Source organism: Procambarus clarkii, chromosome 42, assembly GCF_040958095.1.
Source record: "Procambarus clarkii isolate CNS0578487 chromosome 42, FALCON_Pclarkii_2.0, whole genome shotgun sequence".
NCBI classification, from domain to species: domain Eukaryota; kingdom Metazoa; phylum Arthropoda; class Malacostraca; order Decapoda; family Cambaridae; genus Procambarus; species Procambarus clarkii.
The window spans coordinates 35,847,652-35,870,581 of record NC_091191.1 but is presented as its reverse complement, the minus strand read 5'-3'; the positions used below and the strand labels follow the sequence as shown (position 1 = coordinate 35,870,581).

Genomic DNA, 22,930 nt, shown 5'->3' with positions numbered 1-22,930 from the left:
CACGTGGTACAAGAGGACACATACCAGCAACAGGTGGCAAAAGAGTACACATACCAGCCGCACGTGGTACAAGAGGACACATGCTAACAGCAGGTGGTATAAGAGTACATATTCCTGCAGCAGATTGGTACAAGAGGACACATACCACCAGCAGGAGGTGTAAGAGGACACATACCAGCAGCAGGTGGTACAAGAGGACACATACCAGCAGCACGTTGTACAAGAGAACACATACCAGCAACAGATGGTTCAAGAGGACACATACCAGCAGCTGGTGGTGTAAGTGGACACATACCAGAAACAGGTGGTGTAAGACTGCTTATATCAGCAGCAGGTGGTACAAGAGGACACATACTAGCAACAGATGATTCAAGACGACACATACTAGCTGCTGGTGGTGTAAGTGGACACATACCAGAAACAGGTGGTGTAAGACTACTTATATCAGCAGCAGGTGGTACAAGAGGACACATACCAGCAGCAGGTCGTACAAGAGGACACATACCAGCAGCAGGTGGTGTAAGATGACACATACTAGCAGCAGGTGGTACAAGAGGACACATACCAGCAGCAGGTGGTGTAAGAGGACACATACCAGCAGCAGGTGGTACAAGAGGACACATACCAGCAACAGGTTGCAAAGAGTACACATATCAGCATCACGTGGTGCAAGAGGACATATACCAACAACAGATGGATCAAGAGGACACATACCAGCAACAGGAGGTACAAGAGGACACATACCAACAGCAGGTGGTACAAGACTACATATACAAGCAACAGATGGTTAAAGAGGACACATACAAACAACAGGTGGTACAAGAATACACATACCAGCAGCAGGTGATACAAGAGTACACATACCAGCAGCAGGTGTTAAAAGAGGACACATACCAGCAGCAAGAGGAACAAGAAGACAAATTCCAGCAGCAGATGGTACAAGAGGACACATACCAGCAGCAGGTGAACCCAGAGGACACATAACAGCAGCAGATGGTACAAGAGTACACATACCAGCAGGTGGTACAAGAGGACACATACCAGCAACAGATGGTTCAACACGACACATACCAGCAACAGGTAGTGTAAAAGGACACATACCAGCAGTAGGTGGTTCAAGAGGACACATACCAACAACAGGTGGAACAAGAGGACATTTAACAGCAGCACATGGTACAAGAGGACACATACCAACAACAGGTGGAAGAAGAGGACACATTCCAGCAGCAGATGGTAGAAGAGTACACATACCAGCAGCAGGTGGTACAGGAGGACACATACTAGCAGCAGGTGGTACAAGAGGACACATACCAGAAACAGATGGTTCAAGAGGACACATACCAGCAGCAGATGGTACAAGAGTTCACTTACCAGCAGCAGGTGGTAGAAGAGGACACATACCAGCAGCAGGTGGTACAGGAGGACACATACCAGCAGCAAGTGGTACAAGAGGACACATACCAGCAGCAGGTGGTACAAGAGGACACATACCAACAGCAGGTGGTGTAGGAGGACACATACCAGCAGCAAGTGGTACAAGAGTACACTTACCAGCAGCAGGTGGTAGAAGAGGACACATACCAGCAACTGATGGTTCAAGAGGACACATACCAGCAGCAAATGGTACAAGAGGACTCACACCAGCAGCAGGTGGTATAAGAGGACACATACCAGCAACAGATGGTTCAAGAGAACAGATACTAGCAACAGGTAGTGAAAGAGGACACATACCACCAGCAGGTGGTAAAAGAAAACACATACTAGCACCAGATGGTTCAAGACGACACATACCAGCAGCAGGTGCTGTAAGAAGACACATACCAGCAGTAGGTGGTGTAAGAGGACACATACCAGCAGCAGTTGGTGAACGAGGACACATACCAGCAGCAGGTGGTACAAGAGGAAACATACCAGTAGCACGTGGTACAAGAGGACACATGCTAACAGCAGGTGGTATAAGAGTACATATTCCTGCAGCAGATTGGTACAAGAGGACACATACCACCAGCAGGAGGTGTAAGAGGACACATACCAGCAGCAGGTGGTACAAGAGGACACATGCTAACAACAGGTGGTATAAGAGTACATATTCCTGCAGCAGATTGGTACAAGAGGACACATACCACCAGCAGGAGGTGTAAGAGGACACATACCAGCAGCAGGTGATACAAGAGGACACATAACAGCAGCAGGTGGTACAAGAGGACACATACCAACAGCAGGTGGAACAAGAGGACATATTCCAGCAGCAGGTAATACAAGAGGACACATACCAACAGCAGGTGGAACAAGAGGACAGATACCAGCAGCAGGTGGTACAAGAGGACACATACCAGCAGCAGGTGGTACAGGACACATACCAGCAGCAGATGGTACAAGAGTACTCATACCAGCAGCAGGTGGTACAAGAGGATACAGACCAGCAACAGATGGTTCAAGAGGTCACATAGCAGCAGCAAGTGGAACAAGAGGACACATACCAGCAGCAGATGGTACAAGAGTACACATACCAGCAGCATGTGGTACAAGAGGACACATACCAGCAGCAGATGGTACAAGTTTACACATACCAGCAGCAGGTGGTACAAGAGGATACAAACCAGCAACAGATGGTTCAAGAGGTCACATAGCAGCAGCAAGTGGAACAAGAGGACACATACCAGCAGCAGATGGTACAAGAGTACACATACCAGCAGCAGGTGGTACAAGAGGATACAAACCAGCAACAGATGGTTCAAGAGGTCACATAGCAGCAGCAAGTGGAACAAGAGGACACATACCAGCAACAGGTGGCAAAAGAGTACACATACCAGAAGCAGGTGGTACAAGAGGACACATACCAGTAGCACGTGGTACAAGAGGATACATACCAGCAACAGGTGGCAAAAGAGTACACATACCAGCAGCACGTGGTACAAGAGGACACATGCTAACAGCAGGTGGTATAAGAGTACATATTCATGCAGCAGATTGGTACAAGAGGACACATACCACCAGCAGGAGGTGTAAGAGGACACATACCAGCAGCAGGTGGTACAAGAGGACACATACCAGCAGCACGTTGTACAAGAGGACACATACCAGCAACAGATGGTTCAAGAGGACACATACCAACAACAGGTGGTACAAGACTACATATACAAGCAACAGGTGGTACAAGAGGACACATACAAACAACAGATGGTACAAGAATACACATACCAGCAGCAGGTGATACAAGAGTACACATACCAGCAGCAAGGGTTAAAAGAGGACACATACCAGCAGCAAGTGGAACAAGAAGATAAATTCCAGCAGCAGATGGTACAAGAGGACACATACCAGCAGCAGGTGATACCAGAGGACACATACCAGCAGCAGATAGTACAGGAGTACACATACCAGCAGGTGGTACAAGAGGACACATACCAGCAACAGATGGTTCAACACGACACATACCAGCAACAGGTGGTGTAAAAGGACACATACCAGCAGTAGGTGGTTCAAGAGGACACATACCAACAACAGGTGGAACAAGAGGACATATAACAGCAGCACATGGGACAAGAGGACACATACCAACAACAGGTGGAAGAAGAGGACACATTCCAGCAGCAGATGGTAGAAGAGTACACATACCAGCAGCAGGTGGTACAGGAGGACACATACTAGCAGCAGGTGGTACAAGAGGGCACATTCCAGAAACAGATGGTTCAAGAGGACACATACCAGCAGCAGATGGTACAAGAGTACACTTACCAGCAGCAGGTGGTAGAAGAGGACACGTACCAGCAACAGATGGTTCAAGAGGACACATACCAGCAGCAAGTGGTACAAGAGGACACATACCAGCAGCAGGTGGTACAAGAGGACACATACCAGCAACAGATGGTTCAAGAGGACTCACACCAGCAGCAGGTGGTACAAGAGGACACATACCAGCAACAGATGGTTCAAGAGAACAGATACTAGCAACAGGTGGTGAAAGAGGACACATACCACCAGCAGGTGGTACAAGAAAACACATACCAGCAGTAGGTGGTGTAAGAGGACACATACCAGCAGCAGTTGGTGAACGAGGACACATACCAGCAGCAGGTGGTACAAGAGGAAACATACCAGTAGCACGTGGTACAAGAGGACACATACCAGCAACAGGTGGCAAAAGAGTACACATACCAGCAGCACGTGGTACAAGAGGACACATGCTAACAGCAGGTGGTATAAGAGTACATATTCCTGCAGCAGATTGGTACAAGAGGACACATACCACCAGCAGGAGGTGTAAGAGGACACATACCAGCAGCAGGTGGTACAAGAGGACACATGCTAACAGCAGGTGGTATAAGAGTACATATTCCTGCAGCAGATTGGTACAAGAGGGCACATACCACTAGCAGGAGGTGTAAGAGGACACATACCAGCAGCAGGTGATACAAGAGGACACATAACAGCAGCAAGTGGTACAAGAGGACACATACCAACAGCAGGTGGAACAAGAGGACAGATTCCAGCAGCAGGTAATACAAGAGGACACATACCAGCAACAGGTGGTACAGGAGGACACATACCAGCAGCAGATGGTACAAGAGTACTCATACCAGCAGCAGGTGGTACAAGAGGATACAAACCAGCAACAGATGGTTCAAGAGGTCACATAGCAGCAGCAAGTGGAACAAGAGGACACATACCAGCAGCAGATGGTACAAGAGTACACATACCAGCAGCATGTGGTACAAGAGGACACATACCAGCAGCAGATGGTACAAGAGTACACATACCAGCAGCATGTGGTACAAGAGGACACATACCAGCAGCATGTGGTACAAGAGGACACATGCTAACAGCAGGTGGTATAAGAGTACATATTCCTGCAGCAGATTGGTACAAGAGGACACATACCACCAGCAGGTGGTGAAAGAGGAAACATACCAGCAGCAGGTGGTACAAGAGGACACATAGCAGCAGCAAGTGGTGCAAGACGAGACATATCAGCATCAGGTGGTGTAAGAGGACACATGCCAGCAGCAGGTGGTGTAAGAGGACACATACCAGCAGCAGGTGGTTCAAAAGGACACATACCAACAGCAAGTGGTATAAGACGACACATACCAGCAACGAGTGGTACAAGAGGACACATACCAGCTGCAGGAGGTGTACGAGGGCACATACCAACAGCATGTTTTACTAGAGGACACACACCAACAGCAGGTGGTGTAAGAGGATACATACCAGTACCAGGTGGTGTATGAGGAGACATAACAACAGCATGTTTTACTAGAGGACACATACCAGCAGCAGGTGGTACATGAGGTCACATATTAGCAACAGGTGGTACAAGAGGACACATACCAGCAGCAGGTGGTACAAGAGGACACATACCAGCAGCAGTTGGTGAACGAGGACACATACCAGCAGCAGGTGGTACAAGAGGACACATACCAGTAGCACGTGGTACAAGAGGACACATACCAGCAACAGGTGGCAAAAGAGTACACATACCAGCCGCACGTGGTACAAGAGGACACATGCTAACAGCAGGTGGTATAAGAGTACATATTCCTGCAGCAGATTGGTACAAGAGGACACATACCACCAGCAGGAGGTGTAAGAGGACACATACCAGCAGCAGGTGGTACAAGAGGACACATACCAGCAGCACGTTGTACAAGAGAACACATACCAGCAACAGATGGTTCAAGAGGACACATACCAGCAGCTGGTGGTGTAAGTGGACACATACCAGAAACAGGTGGTGTAAGACTGCTTATATCAGCAGCAGGTGGTACAAGAGGACACATACTAGCAACAGATGATTCAAGACGACACATACTAGCTGCTGGTGGTGTAAGTGGACACATACCAGAAACAGGTGGTGTAAGACTACTTATATCAGCAGCAGGTGGTACAAGAGGACACATACCAGCAGCAGGTCGTACAAGAGGACACATACCAGCAGCAGGTGGTGTAAGATGACACATACTAGCAGCAGGTGGTACAAGAGGACACATACCAGCAGCAGGTGGTGTAAGAGGACACATACCAGCAGCAGGTGGTACAAGAGGACACATACCAGCAACAGGTTGCAAAGAGTACACATATCAGCATCACGTGGTGCAAGAGGACATATACCAACAACAGATGGATCAAGAGGACACATACCAGCAACAGGAGGTACAAGAGGACACATACCAACAGCAGGTGGTACAAGACTACATATACAAGCAACAGATGGTTAAAGAGGACACATACAAACAACAGGTGGTACAAGAATACACATACCAGCAGCAGGTGATACAAGAGTACACATACCAGCAGCAGGTGTTAAAAGAGGACACATACCAGCAGCAAGTGGAACAAGAAGACAAATTCCAGCAGCAGATGGTACAAGAGGACACATACCAGCAGCAGGTGAACCCAGAGGACACATAACAGCAGCAGATGGAACAAGAGTACACATACCAGCAGGTGGTACAAGAGGACACATACCAGCAACAGATGGTTCAACACGACACATACCAGCAACAGGTAGTGTAAAAGGACACATACCAGCAGTAGGTGGTTCAAGAGGACACATACCAACAACATGTGGAACAAGAGGACATTTAACAGCAGCACATGGTACAAGAGGACACATACCAACAACAGGTGGAAGAAGAGGACACATTCCAGCAGCAGATGGTAGAAGAGTACACATACCAGCAGCAGGTGGTACAGGAGGACACATACTAGCAGCAGGTGGTACAAGAGGACACATACCAGAAACAGATGGTTCAAGAGGACACATACCAGCAGCAGATGGTACAAGAGTACACTTACCAGCAGCAGGTGGTAGAAGAGGACACATACCAGCAGCAGGTGGTACAGGAGGACACATACCAGCAGCAAGTGGTACAAGAGGACACATACCAGCAGCAGGTGGTACAAGAGGACACATACCAACAGCAGGTGGTGTAGGAGGACACATACCAGCAGCAAGTGGTACAAGAGTACACTTACCAGCAGCAGGTGGTAGAAGAGGACACATACCAGCAACTGATGGTTCAAGAGGACACATACCAGCAGCAAGTGGTACAAGAGGACTCACACCAGCAGCAGGTGGTATAAGAGGACACATACCAGCAACAGATGGTTCAAGAGAACAGATACTAGCAACAGGTAGTGAAAGAGGACACATACCACCAGCAGGTGGTAAAAGAAAACACATACTTGCACCAGATGGTTCAAGACGACACATACCAGCAGCAGGTGCTGTAAGAAGACACATACCAGCAGTAGGTGGTGTAAGAGGACACATACCAGCAGCAGTTGGTGAACGAGGACACATACCAGCAGCAGGTGGTACAAGAGGAAACATACCAGTAGCACGTGGTACAAGAGGACACATGCTAACAGCAGGTGGTATAAGAGTACATATTCCTGCAGCAGATTGGTACAAGAGGACACATACCACCAGCAGGAGGTGTAAGAGGACACATACCAGCAGCAGGTGGTACAAGAGGACACATGCTAACAACAGGTGGTATAAGAGTACATATTCCTGCAGCAGATTGGTACAAGAGGACACATACCACCAGCAGGAGGTGTAAGAGGACACATACCAGCAGCAGGTGATACAAGAGGACACATAACAGCAGCAGGTGGTACAAGAGGACACATACCAACAGCAGGTGGAACAAGAGGACATATTCCAGCAGCAGGTAATACAAGAGGACACATACCAACAGCAGGTGGAACAAGAGGACAGATACCAGCAGCAGGTGGTACAAGAGGACACATACCAGCAGCAGGTGGTACAGCACACATACCAGCAGCAGATGGTACAAGAGTACTCATACCAGCAGCAGGTGGTACAAGAGGATACAGACCAGCAACAGATGGTTCAAGAGTTCACATAGCAGCAGCAAGTGGAACAAGAAGACACATACCAGCAGCAGATGGTACAAGAGTACACATACCAGCAGCATGTGGTACAAGAGGACACATACCAGCAGCAGATGGTACAAGAGTACACATACCAGCAGCAGGTGGTACAAGAGGATACAAACCAGCAACAGATGGTTCAAGAGGTCACATAGCAGCAGCAAGTGGAACAAGAGGACACATACCAGCAACAGGTGGCAAAAGAGTACACATACCAGAAGCAGGTGGTACAAGAGGACACATACCAGTAGCACGTGGTACAAGAGGATACATACCAGCAACAGGTGGCAAAAGAGTACACATACCAGCAGCACGTGGTACAAGAGGACACATGCTAACAGCAGGTGGTATAAGAGTACATATTCATGCAGCAGATTGGTACAAGAGGACACATACCACCAGCAGGAGGTGTAAGAGGACACATACCAGCAGCAGGTGGTACAAGAGGACACATACCAGCAGCACGTTGTACAAGAGGACACATACCAGCAACAGATGGTTCAAGAGGACACATACCAGCAGCTGGTGGTGTAAGTGGACACATACCAGAAACAGGTGGTGTAAGACTACTTATATCAGCAGAAGGTGGTACAAGAGGACACATACTAGCAACAGATGATTCAAGACGACACATACTAGCAGCTGGTGTTGTAAGTGGACACATACCAGAAACAGGTGGTGTAAGACTACTTATATCAGCAGCAGGTGGTACAAGAGGACACATACCAGCAGCAGGTCGTACAAGAGGACACATACCAACAGCAGGTGGTGTAAGATGACACATACTAGCAGCAGGTGGTACAAGAGGACACATACCAGCAGCAGGTGGTGTAAGAGGACACATACCAGCAGCAGGTGGTACAAGAGGACACATACCAGCAACAGGTTGCAAAGAGTACACATATCAGCATCACGTGGTGCAAGAGGACATATACCAACAACAGATGGATCAAGAGGACACATACCAGCAACAGGAGGTACAAGAGGACACATACCAACAACAGGTGGTACAAGACTACATATACAAGCAACAGGTGGTACAAGAGGACACATACAAACAACAGATGGTACAAGAATACACATACCAGCAGCAGGTGATACAAGAGTACACATACCAGCAGCAAGGGTTAAAAGAGGACACATACCAGCAGCAAGTGGAACAAGAAGATAAATTCCAGCAGCAGATGGTACAAGAGGACACATACCAGCAGCAGGTGATACCAGAGGACACATACCAGCAGCAGATAGTACAGGAGTACACATACCAGCAGGTGGTACAAGAGGACACATACCAGCAACAGATGGTTCAACACGACACATACCAGCAACAGGTGGTGTAAAAGGACACATACCAGCAGTAGGTGGTTCAAGAGGACACATACCAACAACAGGTGGAACAAGAGGACATATAACAGCAGCACATGGGACAAGAGGACACATACCAACAACAGGTGGAAGAAGAGGACACATTCCAGCAGCAGATGGTAGAAGAGTACACATACCAGCAGCAGGTGGTACAGGAGGACACATACTAGCAGCAGGTGGTACAAGAGGGCACATTCCAGAAACAGATGGTTCAAGAGGACACATACCAGCAGCAGATGGTACAAGAGTACACTTACCAGCAGCAGGTGGTAGAAGAGGACACGTACCAGCAACAGATGGTTCAAGAGGACACATACCAGCAGCAAGTGGTACAAGAGGACACATACCAGCAGCAGGTGGTACAAGAGGACACATACCAGCAACAGATGGTTCAAGAGGACTCACACCAGCAGCAGGTGGTACAAGAGGACACATACCAGCAACAGATGGTTCAAGAGAACAGATACTAGCAACAGGTGGTGAAAGAGGACACATACCACCAGCAGGTGGTACAAGAAAACACATACCACCAGTAGGTGGTGTAAGAGGACACATACCAGCAGCAGTTGGTGAACGAGGACACATACCAGCAGCAGGTGGTACAAGAGGAAACATAACAGTAGCACGTGGTACAAGAGGACACATACCAGCAACAGGTGGCAAAAGAGTACACATACCAGCAGCACGTGGTACAAGAGGACACATGCTAACAGCAGGTGGTATAAGAGTACATATTCCTGCAGCAGATTGGTACAAGAGGACACATACCACCAGCAGGAGGTGTAAGAGGACACATACCAGCAGCAGGTGGTACAAGAGGACACATGCTAACAGCAGGTGGTATAAGAGTACATATTCCTGCAGCAGATTGGTACAAGAGGGCACATACCACTAGCAGGAGGTGTAAGAGGACACATACCAGCAGCAGGTGATACAAGAGGACACATAACAGCAGCAAGTGGTACAAGAGGACACATACCAACAGCAGGTGGAACAAGAGGACAGATTCCAGCAGCAGGTAATACAAGAGGACACATACCAGCAACAGGTGGTACAGGAGGACACATACCAGCAGCAGATGGTACAAGAGTACTCATACCAGCAGCAGGTGGTACAAGAGGATACAAACCAGCAACAGATGGTTCAAGAGGTCACATAGCAGCAGCAAGTGGAACAAGAGGACACATACCAGCAGCAGATGGTACAAGAGTACACATACCAGCAGCATGTGGTACAAGAGGACACATACCAGCAGCAGATGGTACAAGAGAACACATACCAGCAGCATGTGGTACAAGAGGACACATACCAGCAGCATGTGGTACAAGAGGACACATGCTAACAGCAGGTGGTATAAGAGTACATATTCCTGCAGCAGATTGGTACAAGAGGACACATACCACCAGCAGGTGGTGAAAGAGGAAACATACCAGCAGCAGGTGGTACAAGAGGACACATAGCAGCAGCAAGTGGTGCAAGACGAGACATATCAGCATCAGGTGGTGTAAGAGGACACATGCCAGCAGCAGGTGGTGTAAGAGGACACATACCAGCAGCAGGTGGTTCAAAAGGACACATACCAACAGCAAGTGGTATAAGACGACACATACCAGCAACGAGTGGTACAAGAGGACACATACCAGCTGCAGGTGGTGTACGAGGGCACATACCAACAGCATGTTTTACTAGAGGACACACACCAACAGCAGGTGGTGTAAGAGGATACATACCAGTACCAGGTGGTGTATGAGGAGACATAACAACAGCATGTTTTACTAGAGGACACATACCAGCAGCAGGTGGTACATGAGGTCACATATTAGCAACAGGTGGTACAAGAGGACACATACCAGCAGCAGGTGGTACAAGAGGACACATACCAGCAGCAGTTGGTGAACGAGGACACATACCAGCAGCAGGTGGTACAAGAGGACACATACCAGTAGCACGTGGTACAAGAGGACACATACCAGCAACAGGTGGCAAAAGAGTACACATACCAGCCGCACGTGGTACAAGAGGACACATGCTAACAGCAGGTGGTATAAGAGTACATATTCCTGCAGCAGATTGGTACAAGAGGACACATACCACCAGCAGGAGGTGTAAGAGGACACATACCAGCAGCAGGTGGTACAAGAGGACACATACCAGCAGCACGTTGTACAAGAGAACACATACCAGCAACAGATGGTTCAAGAGGACACATACCAGCAGCTGGTGGTGTAAGTGGACACATACCAGAAACAGGTGGTGTAAGACTGCTTATATCAGCAGCAGGTGGTACAAGAGGACACATACTAGCAACAGATGATTCAAGACGACACATACTAGCTGCTGGTGGTGTAAGTGGACACATACTAGCTGCTGGTGGTGTAAGTGGACACATACCAGAAACAGGTGGTGTAAGACTACTTATATCAGCAGCAGGTGGTACAAGAGGACACATACCAGCAGCAGGTCGTACAAGAGGACACATACCAGCAGCAGGTGGTGTAAGATGACACATACTAGCAGCAGGTGGTACAAGAGGACACATACCAGCAGCAGGTGGTGTAAGAGGACACATACCAGCAGCAGGTGGTACAAGAGGACACATGCTAGCAACAGGTTGCAAAGATTACACATATCAGCATCACGTGGTGCAAGAGGACATATACCAACAACAGATGGATCAAGAGGACACATACCAGCAACAGGAGGTACAAGAGGACACATACCAACAGCAGGTGGTACAAGACTACATATACAAGCAACAGATGGTTAAAGAGGACACATACAAACAACAGGTGGTACAAGAATACACATACCAGCAGCAGGTGATACAAGAGTACACATACCAGCAGCAGGTGTTAAAAGAGGACACATACCAGCAGCAAGTGGAACAAGAAGACAAATTCCAGCAGCAGATGGTACAAGAGGACACATACCAGCAGCAGGTGAACCCAGAGGACACATAACAGCAGCAGATGGTACAAGAGTACACATACCAGCAGGTGGTACAAGAGGACACATACCAGCAACAGATGGTTCAACACGACACATACCAGCAACAGGTAGTGTAAAAGGACACATACCAGCAGTAGGTGGTTCAAGAGGACACATACCAACAACAGGTGGAACAAGAGGACATTTAACAGCAGCACATGGTACAAGAGGACACATACCAACAACAGGTGGAAGAAGAGGACACATTCCAGCAGCAGATGGTAGAAGAGTACACATACCAGCAGCAGGTGGTACAGGAGGACACATACTAGCAGCAGGTGGTACAAGAGGACACATACCAGAAACAGATGGTTCAAGAGGACACATACCAGCAGCAGATGGTACAGGAGGACACATACCAGCAGCAAGTGGTACAAGAGGACACATACCAGCAGCAGGTGGTACAAGAGGACACATACCAACAGCAGGTGGTGTAGGAGGACACATACCAGCAGCAAGTGGTACAAGAGTACACTTACCAGCAGCAGGTGGTAGAAGAGGACACATACCAGCAACTGATGGTTCAAGAGGACACATACCAGCAGCAAGTGGTACAAGAGGACTCACACCAGCAGCAGGTGGTATAAGAGGACACATACCAGCAACAGATGGTTCAAGAGAACAGATACTAGCAACAGGTAGTGAAAGAGGACACATACCACCAGCAGGTGGTAAAATAAAACACATACTAGCACCAGATGGTTCAAGACGACACATACCAGCAGCAGGTGCTGTAAGAAGACACATACCAGCAGTAGGTGGTGTAAGAGGACACATACCAGCAGCAGTTGGTGAACGAGGACACATACCAGCAGCAGGTGGTACAAGAGGAAACATACCAGTAGCACGTGGTACAAGAGGACACATGCTAACAGCAGGTGGTATAAGAGTACATATTCCTGCAGCAGATTGGTACAAGAGGACACATACCACCAGCAGGAGGTGTAAGAGGACACATACCAGCAGCAGGTGGTACAAGAGGACACATGCTAACAACAGGTGGTATAAGAGTACATATTAATGCAGCAGATTGGTACAAGAGGACACATACCACCAGCAGGAGGTGTAAGAGGACACATACCAGCAGCAGGTGATACAAGAGGACACATAACAGCAGCAGGTGGTACAAGAGGACACATACCAACAGCAGGTGGAACAAGAGGACATATTCCAGCAGCAGGTAATACAAGAGGACACATACCAACAGCAGGTGGAACAAGAGGACAGATACCAGCAGCAGGTGGTACAAGAGGACACATACCAGCAGCAGGTGGTACAGGACACATACCAGCAGCAGATGGTACAAGAGTACTCATACCAGCAGCAGGTGGTACAAGAGGATACAGACCAGCAACAGATGGTTCAAGAGTTCACATAGCAGCAGCAAGTGGAACAAGATTACACATACCAGCAGCAGATGGTACAAGAGTACACATACCAGCAGCATGTGGTACAAGAGGACACATACCAGCAGCAGATGGTACAAGAGTACACATACCAGCAGCAGGTGGTACAAGAGGATACAAACCAGCAACAGATGGTTCAAGAGGTCACATAGCAGCAGCAAGTGGAACAAGAGGACACATACCAGCAACAGGTGGCAAAAGAGTACACATACCAGAAGCAGGTGGTACAAGAGGACACATACCAGTAGCACGTGGTACAAGAGGATACATACCAGCAACAGGTGGCAAAAGAGTACACATACCAGCAGCACGTGGTACAAGAGGACACATGCTAACAGCAGGTGGTATAAGAGTACATATTCATGCAGCAGATTGGTACAAGAGGACACATACCACCAGCAGGAGGTGTAAGAGGACACATACCAGCAGCAGGTGGTACAAGAGGACACATACCAGCAGCACGTTGTACAAGAGGACACATACCAGCAACAGATGGTTCAAGAGGACACATACCAGCAGCTGGTGGTGTAAGTGGACACATACCAGAAACAGGTGGTGTAAGACTACTTATATCAGCAGCAGGTGGTACAAGAGGACACATACTAGCAACAGATGATTCAAGACGACACATACTAGCAGCTGGTGGTGTAAGTGGACACATACCAGAAACAGGTGGTGTAAGACTACTTATATCAGCAGCAGGTGGTACAAGAGGACACATACCAGCAGCAGGTCGTACAAGAGGACACATACCAACAGCAGGTGGTGTAAGATGACACATACTAGCAGCAGGTGGTACAAGAGGACACATACCAGCAGCAGGTGGTGTAAGAGGACACATACCAGCAGCAGGTGGTACAAGAGGACACATACCAGCAACAGGTTGCAAAGAGTACACATATCAGCATCACGTGGTGCAAGAGGACATATACCAACAACAGATGGATCAAGAGGACACATACCAGCAACAGGAGGTACAAGAGGACACATACCAACAACAGGTGGTACAAGACTACATATACAAGCAACAGGTGGTACAAGAGGACACATACAAACAACAGATGGTACAAGAATACACATACCAGCAGCAGGTGATACAAGAGTACACATACCAGCAGCAAGGGTTAAAAGAGGACACATACCAGCAGCAAGTGGAACAAGAAGATAAATTCCAGCAGCAGATGGTACAAGAGGACACATACCAGCAGCAGGTGATACCAGAGGACACATACCAGCAGCAGATAGTACAGGAGTACACATACCAGCAGGTGGTACAAGAGGACACATACCAGCAACAGATGGTTCAACACGACACATACCAGCAACAGGTGGTGTAAAAGGACACATACCAGCAGTAGGTGGTTCAAGAGGACACATACCAACAACAGGTGGAACAAGAGGACATATAACAGCAGCACATGGGACAAGAGGACACATACCAACAACAGGTGGAAGAAGAGGACACATTCCAGCAGCAGATGGTAGAAGAGTACACATACCAGCAGCAGGTGGTACAGGAGGACACATACTAGCAGCAGGTGGTACAAGAGGGCACATTCCAGAAACAGATGGTTCAAGAGGACACATACCAGCAGCAGATGGTACAAGAGTACACTTACCAGCAGCAGGTGGTAGAAGAGGACACGTACCAGCAACAGATGGTTCAAGAGGACACATACCAGCAGCAAGTGGTACAAGAGGACACATACCAGCAGCAGGTGGTACAAGAGGACACATACCAGCAACAGATGGTTCAAGAGGACTCACACCAGCAGCAGGTGGTACAAGAGGACACATACCAGCAACAGATGGTTCAAGAGAACAGATACTAGCAACAGGTGGTGAAAGAGGACACATACCACCAGCAGGTGGTACAAGAAAACACATACCAGCAGTAGGTGGTGTAAGAGGACACATACCAGCAGCAGTTGGTGAACGAGGACACATACCAGCAGCAGGTGGTACAAGAGGAAACATACCAGTAGCACGTGGTACAAGAGGACACATACCAGCAACAGGTGGCAAAAGAGTACACATACCAGCAGCACGTGGTACAAGAGGACACATGCTAACAGCAGGTGGTATAAGAGTACATATTCCTGCAGCAGATTGGTACAAGAGGACACATACCACCAGCAGGAGGTGTAAGAGGACACATACCAGCAGCAGGTGGTACAAGAGGACACATGCTAACAGCAGGTGGTATAAGAGTACATATTCCTGCAGCAGATTGGTACAAGAGGGCACATACCACTAGCAGGAGGTGTAAGAGGACACATACCAGCAGCAGGTGATACAAGAGGACACATAACAGCAGCAAGTGGTACAAGAGGACACATACCAACAGCAGGTGGAACAAGAGAACAGATTCCAGCAGCAGGTAATACAAGAGGACACATACCAGCAACAGGTGGTACAGGAGGACACATACCAGCAGCAGATGGTACAAGAGTACTCATACCAGCAGCAGGTGGTACAAGAGGATACAAACCAGCAACAGATGGTTCAAGAGGTCACATAGCAGCAGCAAGTGGAACAAGAGGACACATACCAGCAGCAGATGGTACAAGAGTACACATACCAGCAGCATGTGGTACAAGAGGACACATACCAGCAGCAGATGGTACAAGAGTACACATACCAGCAGCATGTGGTACAAGAGGACACATACCAGCAGCATGTGGTACAAGAGGACACATGCTAACAGCAGGTGGTATAAGAGTACATATTCCTGCAGCAGATTGGTACAAGAGGACACATACCACCAGCAGGTGGTGAAAGAGGAAACATACCAGCAGCAGGTGGTACAAGAGGACACATAGCAGCAGCAAGTGGTGCAAGACGAGACATATCAGCATCAGGTGGTGTAAGAGGACACATGCCAGCAGCAGGTGGTGTAAGAGGACACATACCAGCAGCAGGTGGTTCAAAAGGACACATACCAACAGCAAGTGGTATAAGACGACACATACCAGCAACGAGTGGTACAAGAGGACACATACCAGCTGCAGGTGGTGTACGAGGGCACATACCAACAGCATGTTTTACTAGAGGACACACACCAACAGCAGGTTGTGTAAGAGGATACATACCAGTACCAGGTGGTGTATGAGGAGACATAACAACAGCATGTTTTACTAGAGGACACATTCCAGCAGCAGGTGGTACATGAGGTCACATATTAGCAACAGGTGGTACAAGAGGACACATACCAGCAGCAGGTGGTACAAGAGGACACATACCAGCAACAGATGGTTCAAGAGGACTCACACCAGCAGCAGGTGGTACAAGAGGACACATACCAGCAACAGATGGTTCAAGAGAACAGATACTAGCAACAGGTGGTGAAAGAGGACACATACCACCAGCAGGTGGTACAAGAAAACACATACCAGCAGTAGGTTGTGTAAGAGGACACATACCAGCAGCAGTTGGTGAACGAGGACACATACCAGCAGCAGGTGGTACAAGAGGAAACATACCAGTAGCACGTGGTACAAGAGGACACATACCAGCAACAGGTGGCAAAAGAGTACACATACCAGCAGCACGTGGTACAAGAGGACACATGCTAACAGCAGGTGGTATAAGAGTACATATTCCTGCAGCAGATTGGTACAAGAGGACACATACCACCAGCAGGAGGTGTAAGAGGACACATACCAGCAGCAGGTGGTACAAGAGGACACATGCTAACAGCAGGTGGTATAAGAGTACATATTCCTGCAGCAGATTGGTACAAGAGGGCACATACCACTAGCAGGAGGTGTAAGAGGACACATACCAGCAGCAGGTGATACAAGAGGACACATAACAGCAGCAAGTGGTACAAGAGGACACATACCAACAGCAGGTGGAACAAGAGGACAGATTCCAGCAGCAGGTAATACAAGAGGACACATACCAGCAACAGGTGGTACAGGAGGACACATACCAGCAGCAGATGGTACAAGAGTACTCATACCAGCAGCAGGTGGTACAAGAGGATACAAACCAGCAACAGATGGTTCAAGAGGTCACATAGCAGCAGCAAGTGGAACAAGAGGACACATACCAGCAGCAGATGGTACAAGAGTACACATACCAGCAGCATGTGGTACAAGAGGACACATACCAGCAGCAGATGGTACAAGAGTACACATACCAGCAGCATGTGGTACAAGAGGACACATACCAGCAGCATGTGGTACAAGAGGACACATGCTAACAGCAGGTGGTATAAGAGTACATATTCCTGCAGCAGATTGGTACAAGAGGACACATACCACCAGCAGGTGGTGAAAGAGGAAACATACCAGCAGCAGGTGGTACAAGAGGACACATAGCAGCAGCAAGTGGTGCAAGACGAGACATATCAGCATCAGGTGGTGTAAGAGGACACATGCCAGCAGCAGGTGGTGTAAGAGGACACATACCAGCAGCAGGTGGTTCAAAAGGACACATACCAACAGCAAGTGGTATAAGACGACACATACCAGCAACGAGTGGTACAAGAGGACACATACCAGCTGCAGGTGGTGTACGAGGGCACATACCAACAGCATGTTTTACTAGAGGACACACACCAACAGCAGGTGGTGTAAGAGGATACATACCAGTACCAGGTGGTGTATGAGGAGACATAACAACAGCATGTTTTACTAGAGGACACATACCAGCAGCAGGTGGTACATGAGGTCACATATTAGCAACAGGTGGTACAAGAGGACACATACCAGCAGCAGGTGGTACAAGAGGCTACATTCCCGCAGCAGGTGTTGTAAGAGGACACATACCAGTAGCAGCTGGAACAAGAGAACACATGCCAGCAGCAGATGGTGTAAAAGAACACATATCAACAGCAGGATGTGTAATTGGACACATACCAGCAGCAGGGAGTGTCAAAGGACACCTACCAGTAGCATGTGGTACAAGAGGAGACATATCAGCAGCAGGTGGTGTAAGAGGACACATGCCAGCAGCAGGTGGTGAAAGAGAACACATACCACCAGCAGGTGGTACAAGAGAACACATACCAGCAACAGATGGTTCAAGAGGAGACATACCATCAGTAAGTGGATCAAGAGGACACACAACAGCAGCAGATGGTACAAGAGTACACATACCAGCAGCAGGTGGTACAAGAGGAAACATACCAACAACTGGTGGAGTAAGAGGACACACAATAGTAGCAGGTGGTACAAGAGGACACATACCAACCGCAGGTGGTGTAGGAGGACACATACCAACAGCAAGTGCATGGTGTAAGAGGACACAAAACAGCAACAGATGGGTCAAGAGGACACATACCAGCAGTAAGTGGAACAAAAGGACACACAACAGCAGCAGATGGTACAAGAGGACACATACCAACAACTGGTGGTATAAGAGGACACATAACATCAGCAGGTGGTGTAAGAGGACACATACCAACAGCATGTGGTGAAAGAGGACACATACCAGCAGCAGGTGGTACAAGAGGACACATACCAGCAGCACGTTGTACAAGAGGACACATACCAGCAACAGATGGTTCAAGAGGACACATACCAGCAGCTGGTGGTGTAAGTGGACACATACCAGAAACAGGTGGTGTAAGTGGACACATATCAGAAACAGGTGGTGTAAGACTACTTATATCAGCAGCAGGTGGTACAAGAGGACACATACCAGCAGCACGTTGTACAAGAGGACACATACCAGCAACAGATGGTTCAAGAGGACACATACCAGCAGCTGGTGGTGTAAGTGGACACATACCAGAAACAGGTGGTGTAAGACTACTTATATCAGCAGCAGGTGGTACAAGAGGACACATACTAGCAACAGATGATTCAAGACGACACATACTAGCAGCTGGTGGTGTAAGTGGACACATACCAGAAACAGGTGGTGTAAGACTACTTATATCAGCAGCAGGTGGTAAAAGAGGACACATACCAGCAGCAGGTCGTACAAGAGGACACATACCAGCAGCAGGTGGTGTAAGATGACACATACTAGCAGCAGGTGGTACAAGAGGACACATACCAGCAGCATGTGGTGTAAGAGAACACATACCAGCAGCAGGTGGTACAAGAGGACACATACCAGCAACAGGTTGCAAAGAGTACACATATCAGCATCACGTGGTGCAAGAGGACATATACCAACAACAGATGGTTCAAGAGGACACATACCAGCAACAGGAGGTACAAGAGGACACATACCAACAGCAGGTGGTACAAGACTACATATACAAGCAACAGGTGGTACAAGAGGACACATACCAGCAGCAGGTGGTACAGGAGGACACATACAAACAACAGATGGTACAATAATACACATAACAAAAGCAGGTGATACAAGAGTACACATACCAGCAGCCGGTGATACAAGAGGACACATACCAGCAGCAGGTGGTACAGGAGGACACATACCAGCAGCAGGTGGTACAGGAGGACACATACAAACAACAGATGGTACTAGAATACACATACCAAAAGCAGGTGATACAAGAGTACACATACCAGCAGCAGGTGATACAAGAGTACACATACCAGCAACGAGTGGTACAAGAGGACACATACCAGCAGCAGGTGGTGTACGAGGGCACAAACCAACAGCATGTTTTACTAGAGGACACATACCAACAGCAGGTGGTGTAAGAGGATACATACCAGTAGCAGGTGGTGTAAGAGGAGACATATTAACAGCATGTTTTACTAGAGGACACATACCAGCAGCAGGTGGTACATGAGGACACATATTAGCAACAGGTGGTACAAGAGGACACATACCAGCAGCAGGTGGTACAAGAGGCCACATTCCAGCAGCAGGTGTTGTAAGAGGACACATACCAGAAGCAGCTGGAACAAGAGAACACATACCAGAAGCAGATGGTGTAAAAGGACACATATCAGCAGCAGGATGTGTAATTGGAAACATACCAGCAGCAGGGAGTGTCAGAGGACACCTACCAGTAGCAGGTGGTACAAGAGGACACATATCAGCAGCAGGTGGTGTAAGAGGACATATGCCAGCAGCAGGTGGTGAAAGAGAACACATACCACCAGCAGGTGGTACAAGAGAACACATACCAGCAACAGATGGTTCAAGAGGACACATACCATCAGTAAGTGGAACAAGAGGACACACAACAGCAGCAGATGGTACAAGAGTACACATACCACCAGCAGGTGGTACAAGAGGAAACATACCAACAACTCGTGGAGTAAGAGGACACACAATAGTAGCAGGTGGTACAAGAGGACACATACCAACAGCAGGTGGTGTAAGAGGACACATACCAACAGCAAGTGCATGGTGTAAGATGACACAAAACAGCAACAGATGGGTCAAGAGGACACATACCAGCAGTAAGTGGAACAAGAGGACACACAACAGCAGCAGATGGTACAAGAGGACACATACCAAAAACAGGTGTTATAAGAGGACACATAACAACAGCAGGTGGTGTAAGAGGACACATACCAACAGCAGGTGGTGAAAGAGGACACATACCAGCAGCAGGTAGTACAAGAGGACACATACCAGCAGCACGTTGTACAAGAGGACACATACCAGCAACAGATGGTTCAAGAGGACACATACCAGCAGCTGGTGGTGTAAGTGGACACATACCTTAAACAGGTGGTGTAAGACTACTTATATCAGCAGCAGGTGGTACAAGAGGACACATACTAGCAACAGATGATTCAAGACGACACATACTAGCAGCTGGTGGTGTAAGTGGACACATACCAGAAACAGGTGGTGTAAGACTACTTATATCAGCAGCACGTGGTACAAGAGGACACATACCAGCAGCAGGTCGTACAAGAGGACACATACCAGCAGCAGGTGGTGTAAGATGACACATACTAGCAGCAGGTGGTACAAGAGGACACATACCAGCAGCAGGTGGTGTAAGAGAACACATACCAGCAGCAGGTGGTACAAGATGACACATACCAGCAACAGGTTGCAAAGAGTACACATATTAGCATCACGTGGTGCAAGAGGACATATACCAACAACAGATGGTTCAAGAGGACACATACCAGCAACAGGAAGTAAAAGAGGACACATACCAACAGCAGGTGGTAGAAGACTACATATACAAGCAACAGGTGGTACAAGAGGACACATACCAGCAGCAGGTGGTAACGGAGGACACATACAAACAACAAATGGTACAAGAATACAAATACCAAAAGCAGGTGATACAAGAGTACACATACCAGCAGCAGGTGATACAAGAGTACACATACCACCAGCAGGTGATACAAGAGGACACATACCAGCAGCAGGTGGTACAGGAGGACACATACCAGCATCAGGTGGTACAGGAGGACACATACAAACAACAGATGGTACAAGAATACACATACCGAAAGCAGGTGATACAAGAGTACACATACCAGCAGCAGGTGATACAAGAGGACACATACCAGCAGCAGGTGGTGTACGACGACACATACCAGCAACGAGTGGTACAAGAGGACACATACCAGCAGCAGGTGGTGTACGAGGGCACATACCAACAGCATGTTTTACTAGAGGACACATACCAACAACAGGTGGTGTAAGAGGATGCATACCAGTAGCAGGTGGTGTAAGAGGAGACATATTAACAGCATGTTTTACTAGAGGACACATACCAGCAGCAGGTGGTACATGAGGACACATACCAGCAGCACGTTGTACAAGAGGACACATACCAGCAACAGATGGTTCAAAAGGATACATACCAGCAGCTGGTGGTGTAAGTGGACACATACCAGAAACAGGTGGTGTAAGACTACTTATATCAGCAGCAAATGGTACAAGAGGACACATACTAGCAACAGATGATTCAAGACGACACATACTAGCAGCTGGTGGTGTAAGTGGACACATACCAGAAACAGGTGGTGTAAGACTACTTATATCACTAGCAGGTGGTACAAGAGGACACATACCAGCAGCAGGTCGTTCAAGAGGACACATACCAGCAGCAGGTGGTGTAAGATGACACATACTAGCAGCAGGTGGTACAAGAGAAAACATACCAGCAGCAGGTGGTACAAGAGGACACATACCAGCAACAGGTTGCAAAGAGTACACATATCAGCATCACGTGGTGCAAGAGGACATATACCAACAACAGATGGTTCAAGAGGACACATACCAGCAACAGGAGGTACAAGAGGATACATACCAACAGCAGGTGGTACAAGACTACATATACAAGCAACAGGTGGTACAAGAGGACACATACCAGCAGCAGGTGGTACAGGAGGACACATACAAACAACAGATGGTACAAG

At 48.1% G+C, this 22,930-nt stretch overlaps 15 protein-coding genes across 15 annotated transcripts; 11 read left to right on the top strand and 4 right to left on the bottom strand.

Moving 5' to 3' along the window:
- Positions 1-83: 83 nt before the first annotated feature.
- On the bottom strand, positions 84-623 carry LOC138373557 (putative uncharacterized protein FLJ45035). The gene has a single exon (XM_069339775.1). It carries the CDS (start codon positions 621-623, stop codon positions 84-86), a length of 540 nt encoding a protein of 179 aa, XP_069195876.1.
- A 697-nt stretch (positions 624-1,320) lies between these two features.
- Positions 1,321-2,450, top strand: LOC138373556 (antigen LPMC-61-like). The gene is made up of 2 exons (XM_069339773.1): positions 1,321-1,413; positions 2,220-2,450. The coding sequence occupies exons 1-2, from the start codon at positions 1,321-1,323 to the stop codon at positions 2,448-2,450; spliced, it is 324 nt and encodes a 107-aa protein (XP_069195874.1).
- Positions 2,451-2,489: 39 nt separating this feature from the next.
- LOC138373555 (probable basic-leucine zipper transcription factor Q) lies at positions 2,490-3,456 on the top strand. Its single transcript, XM_069339772.1, has 2 exons — positions 2,490-2,621; positions 3,028-3,456. The coding sequence occupies exons 1-2, from the start codon at positions 2,490-2,492 to the stop codon at positions 3,454-3,456; spliced, it is 561 nt and encodes a 186-aa protein (XP_069195873.1).
- A 231-nt stretch (positions 3,457-3,687) lies between these two features.
- Positions 3,688-4,640, top strand: LOC138373554 (antigen LPMC-61-like). Its single transcript, XM_069339771.1, has 2 exons — positions 3,688-3,840; positions 4,467-4,640. Exons 1-2 carry the CDS (start codon positions 3,688-3,690, stop codon positions 4,638-4,640), a joined length of 327 nt encoding a protein of 108 aa, XP_069195872.1.
- Positions 4,641-4,819: 179 nt separating this feature from the next.
- LOC138373552 (putative uncharacterized protein FLJ45035) lies at positions 4,820-6,050 on the bottom strand. The gene is made up of 2 exons (XM_069339770.1): positions 5,603-6,050; positions 4,820-5,124 (listed from the first exon to the last, which is right to left on the bottom strand). The coding sequence occupies exons 1-2, from the start codon at positions 6,048-6,050 to the stop codon at positions 4,820-4,822; spliced, it is 753 nt and encodes a 250-aa protein (XP_069195871.1).
- A 697-nt stretch (positions 6,051-6,747) lies between these two features.
- LOC138373551 (nuclear transcription factor Y subunit beta-like) lies at positions 6,748-7,877 on the top strand. Its single transcript, XM_069339769.1, has 3 exons — positions 6,748-6,840; positions 6,937-7,080; positions 7,647-7,877. Exons 1-3 carry the CDS (start codon positions 6,748-6,750, stop codon positions 7,875-7,877), a joined length of 468 nt encoding a protein of 155 aa, XP_069195870.1.
- A 969-nt stretch (positions 7,878-8,846) lies between these two features.
- On the top strand, positions 8,847-9,242 carry LOC138373550 (uncharacterized protein DDB_G0285291-like). The gene has a single exon (XM_069339768.1). It carries the CDS (start codon positions 8,847-8,849, stop codon positions 9,240-9,242), a length of 396 nt encoding a protein of 131 aa, XP_069195869.1.
- A 231-nt stretch (positions 9,243-9,473) lies between these two features.
- LOC138373549 (antigen LPMC-61-like) lies at positions 9,474-10,426 on the top strand. Its single transcript, XM_069339767.1, has 2 exons — positions 9,474-9,626; positions 10,253-10,426. The coding sequence occupies exons 1-2, from the start codon at positions 9,474-9,476 to the stop codon at positions 10,424-10,426; spliced, it is 327 nt and encodes a 108-aa protein (XP_069195868.1).
- An 870-nt stretch (positions 10,427-11,296) lies between these two features.
- Positions 11,297-11,866, bottom strand: LOC138373548 (putative uncharacterized protein FLJ45035). The gene has a single exon (XM_069339766.1). It carries the CDS (start codon positions 11,864-11,866, stop codon positions 11,297-11,299), a length of 570 nt encoding a protein of 189 aa, XP_069195867.1.
- A 547-nt stretch (positions 11,867-12,413) lies between these two features.
- On the top strand, positions 12,414-13,633 carry LOC138373547 (nuclear transcription factor Y subunit beta-like). The gene is made up of 3 exons (XM_069339765.1): positions 12,414-12,506; positions 12,693-12,836; positions 13,403-13,633. The coding sequence occupies exons 1-3, from the start codon at positions 12,414-12,416 to the stop codon at positions 13,631-13,633; spliced, it is 468 nt and encodes a 155-aa protein (XP_069195866.1).
- Positions 13,634-14,602: 969 nt separating this feature from the next.
- Positions 14,603-14,998, top strand: LOC138373546 (uncharacterized protein DDB_G0285291-like). Its single transcript, XM_069339764.1, has one exon. It carries the CDS (start codon positions 14,603-14,605, stop codon positions 14,996-14,998), a length of 396 nt encoding a protein of 131 aa, XP_069195865.1.
- A 231-nt stretch (positions 14,999-15,229) lies between these two features.
- LOC138373545 (mediator of RNA polymerase II transcription subunit 15-like) lies at positions 15,230-17,685 on the top strand. The gene is made up of 5 exons (XM_069339763.1): positions 15,230-15,382; positions 16,009-16,173; positions 16,399-16,557; positions 16,853-16,975; positions 17,512-17,685. Exons 1-5 carry the CDS (start codon positions 15,230-15,232, stop codon positions 17,683-17,685), a joined length of 774 nt encoding a protein of 257 aa, XP_069195864.1.
- A 179-nt stretch (positions 17,686-17,864) lies between these two features.
- LOC138373544 (uncharacterized) lies at positions 17,865-19,728 on the bottom strand. Its single transcript, XM_069339762.1, has 3 exons — positions 18,951-19,728; positions 18,557-18,802; positions 17,865-18,169 (listed from the first exon to the last, which is right to left on the bottom strand). Exons 1-3 carry the CDS (start codon positions 19,726-19,728, stop codon positions 17,865-17,867), a joined length of 1,329 nt encoding a protein of 442 aa, XP_069195863.1.
- A 70-nt stretch (positions 19,729-19,798) lies between these two features.
- LOC138373543 (uncharacterized protein DDB_G0285291-like) lies at positions 19,799-20,287 on the top strand. The gene is made up of 2 exons (XM_069339761.1): positions 19,799-19,921; positions 20,006-20,287. Exons 1-2 carry the CDS (start codon positions 19,799-19,801, stop codon positions 20,285-20,287), a joined length of 405 nt encoding a protein of 134 aa, XP_069195862.1.
- A 1,374-nt stretch (positions 20,288-21,661) lies between these two features.
- LOC138373542 (nuclear transcription factor Y subunit beta-like) lies at positions 21,662-22,210 on the top strand. The gene has a single exon (XM_069339760.1). It carries the CDS (start codon positions 21,662-21,664, stop codon positions 22,208-22,210), a length of 549 nt encoding a protein of 182 aa, XP_069195861.1.
- Positions 22,211-22,930: the final 720 nt, after the last annotated feature.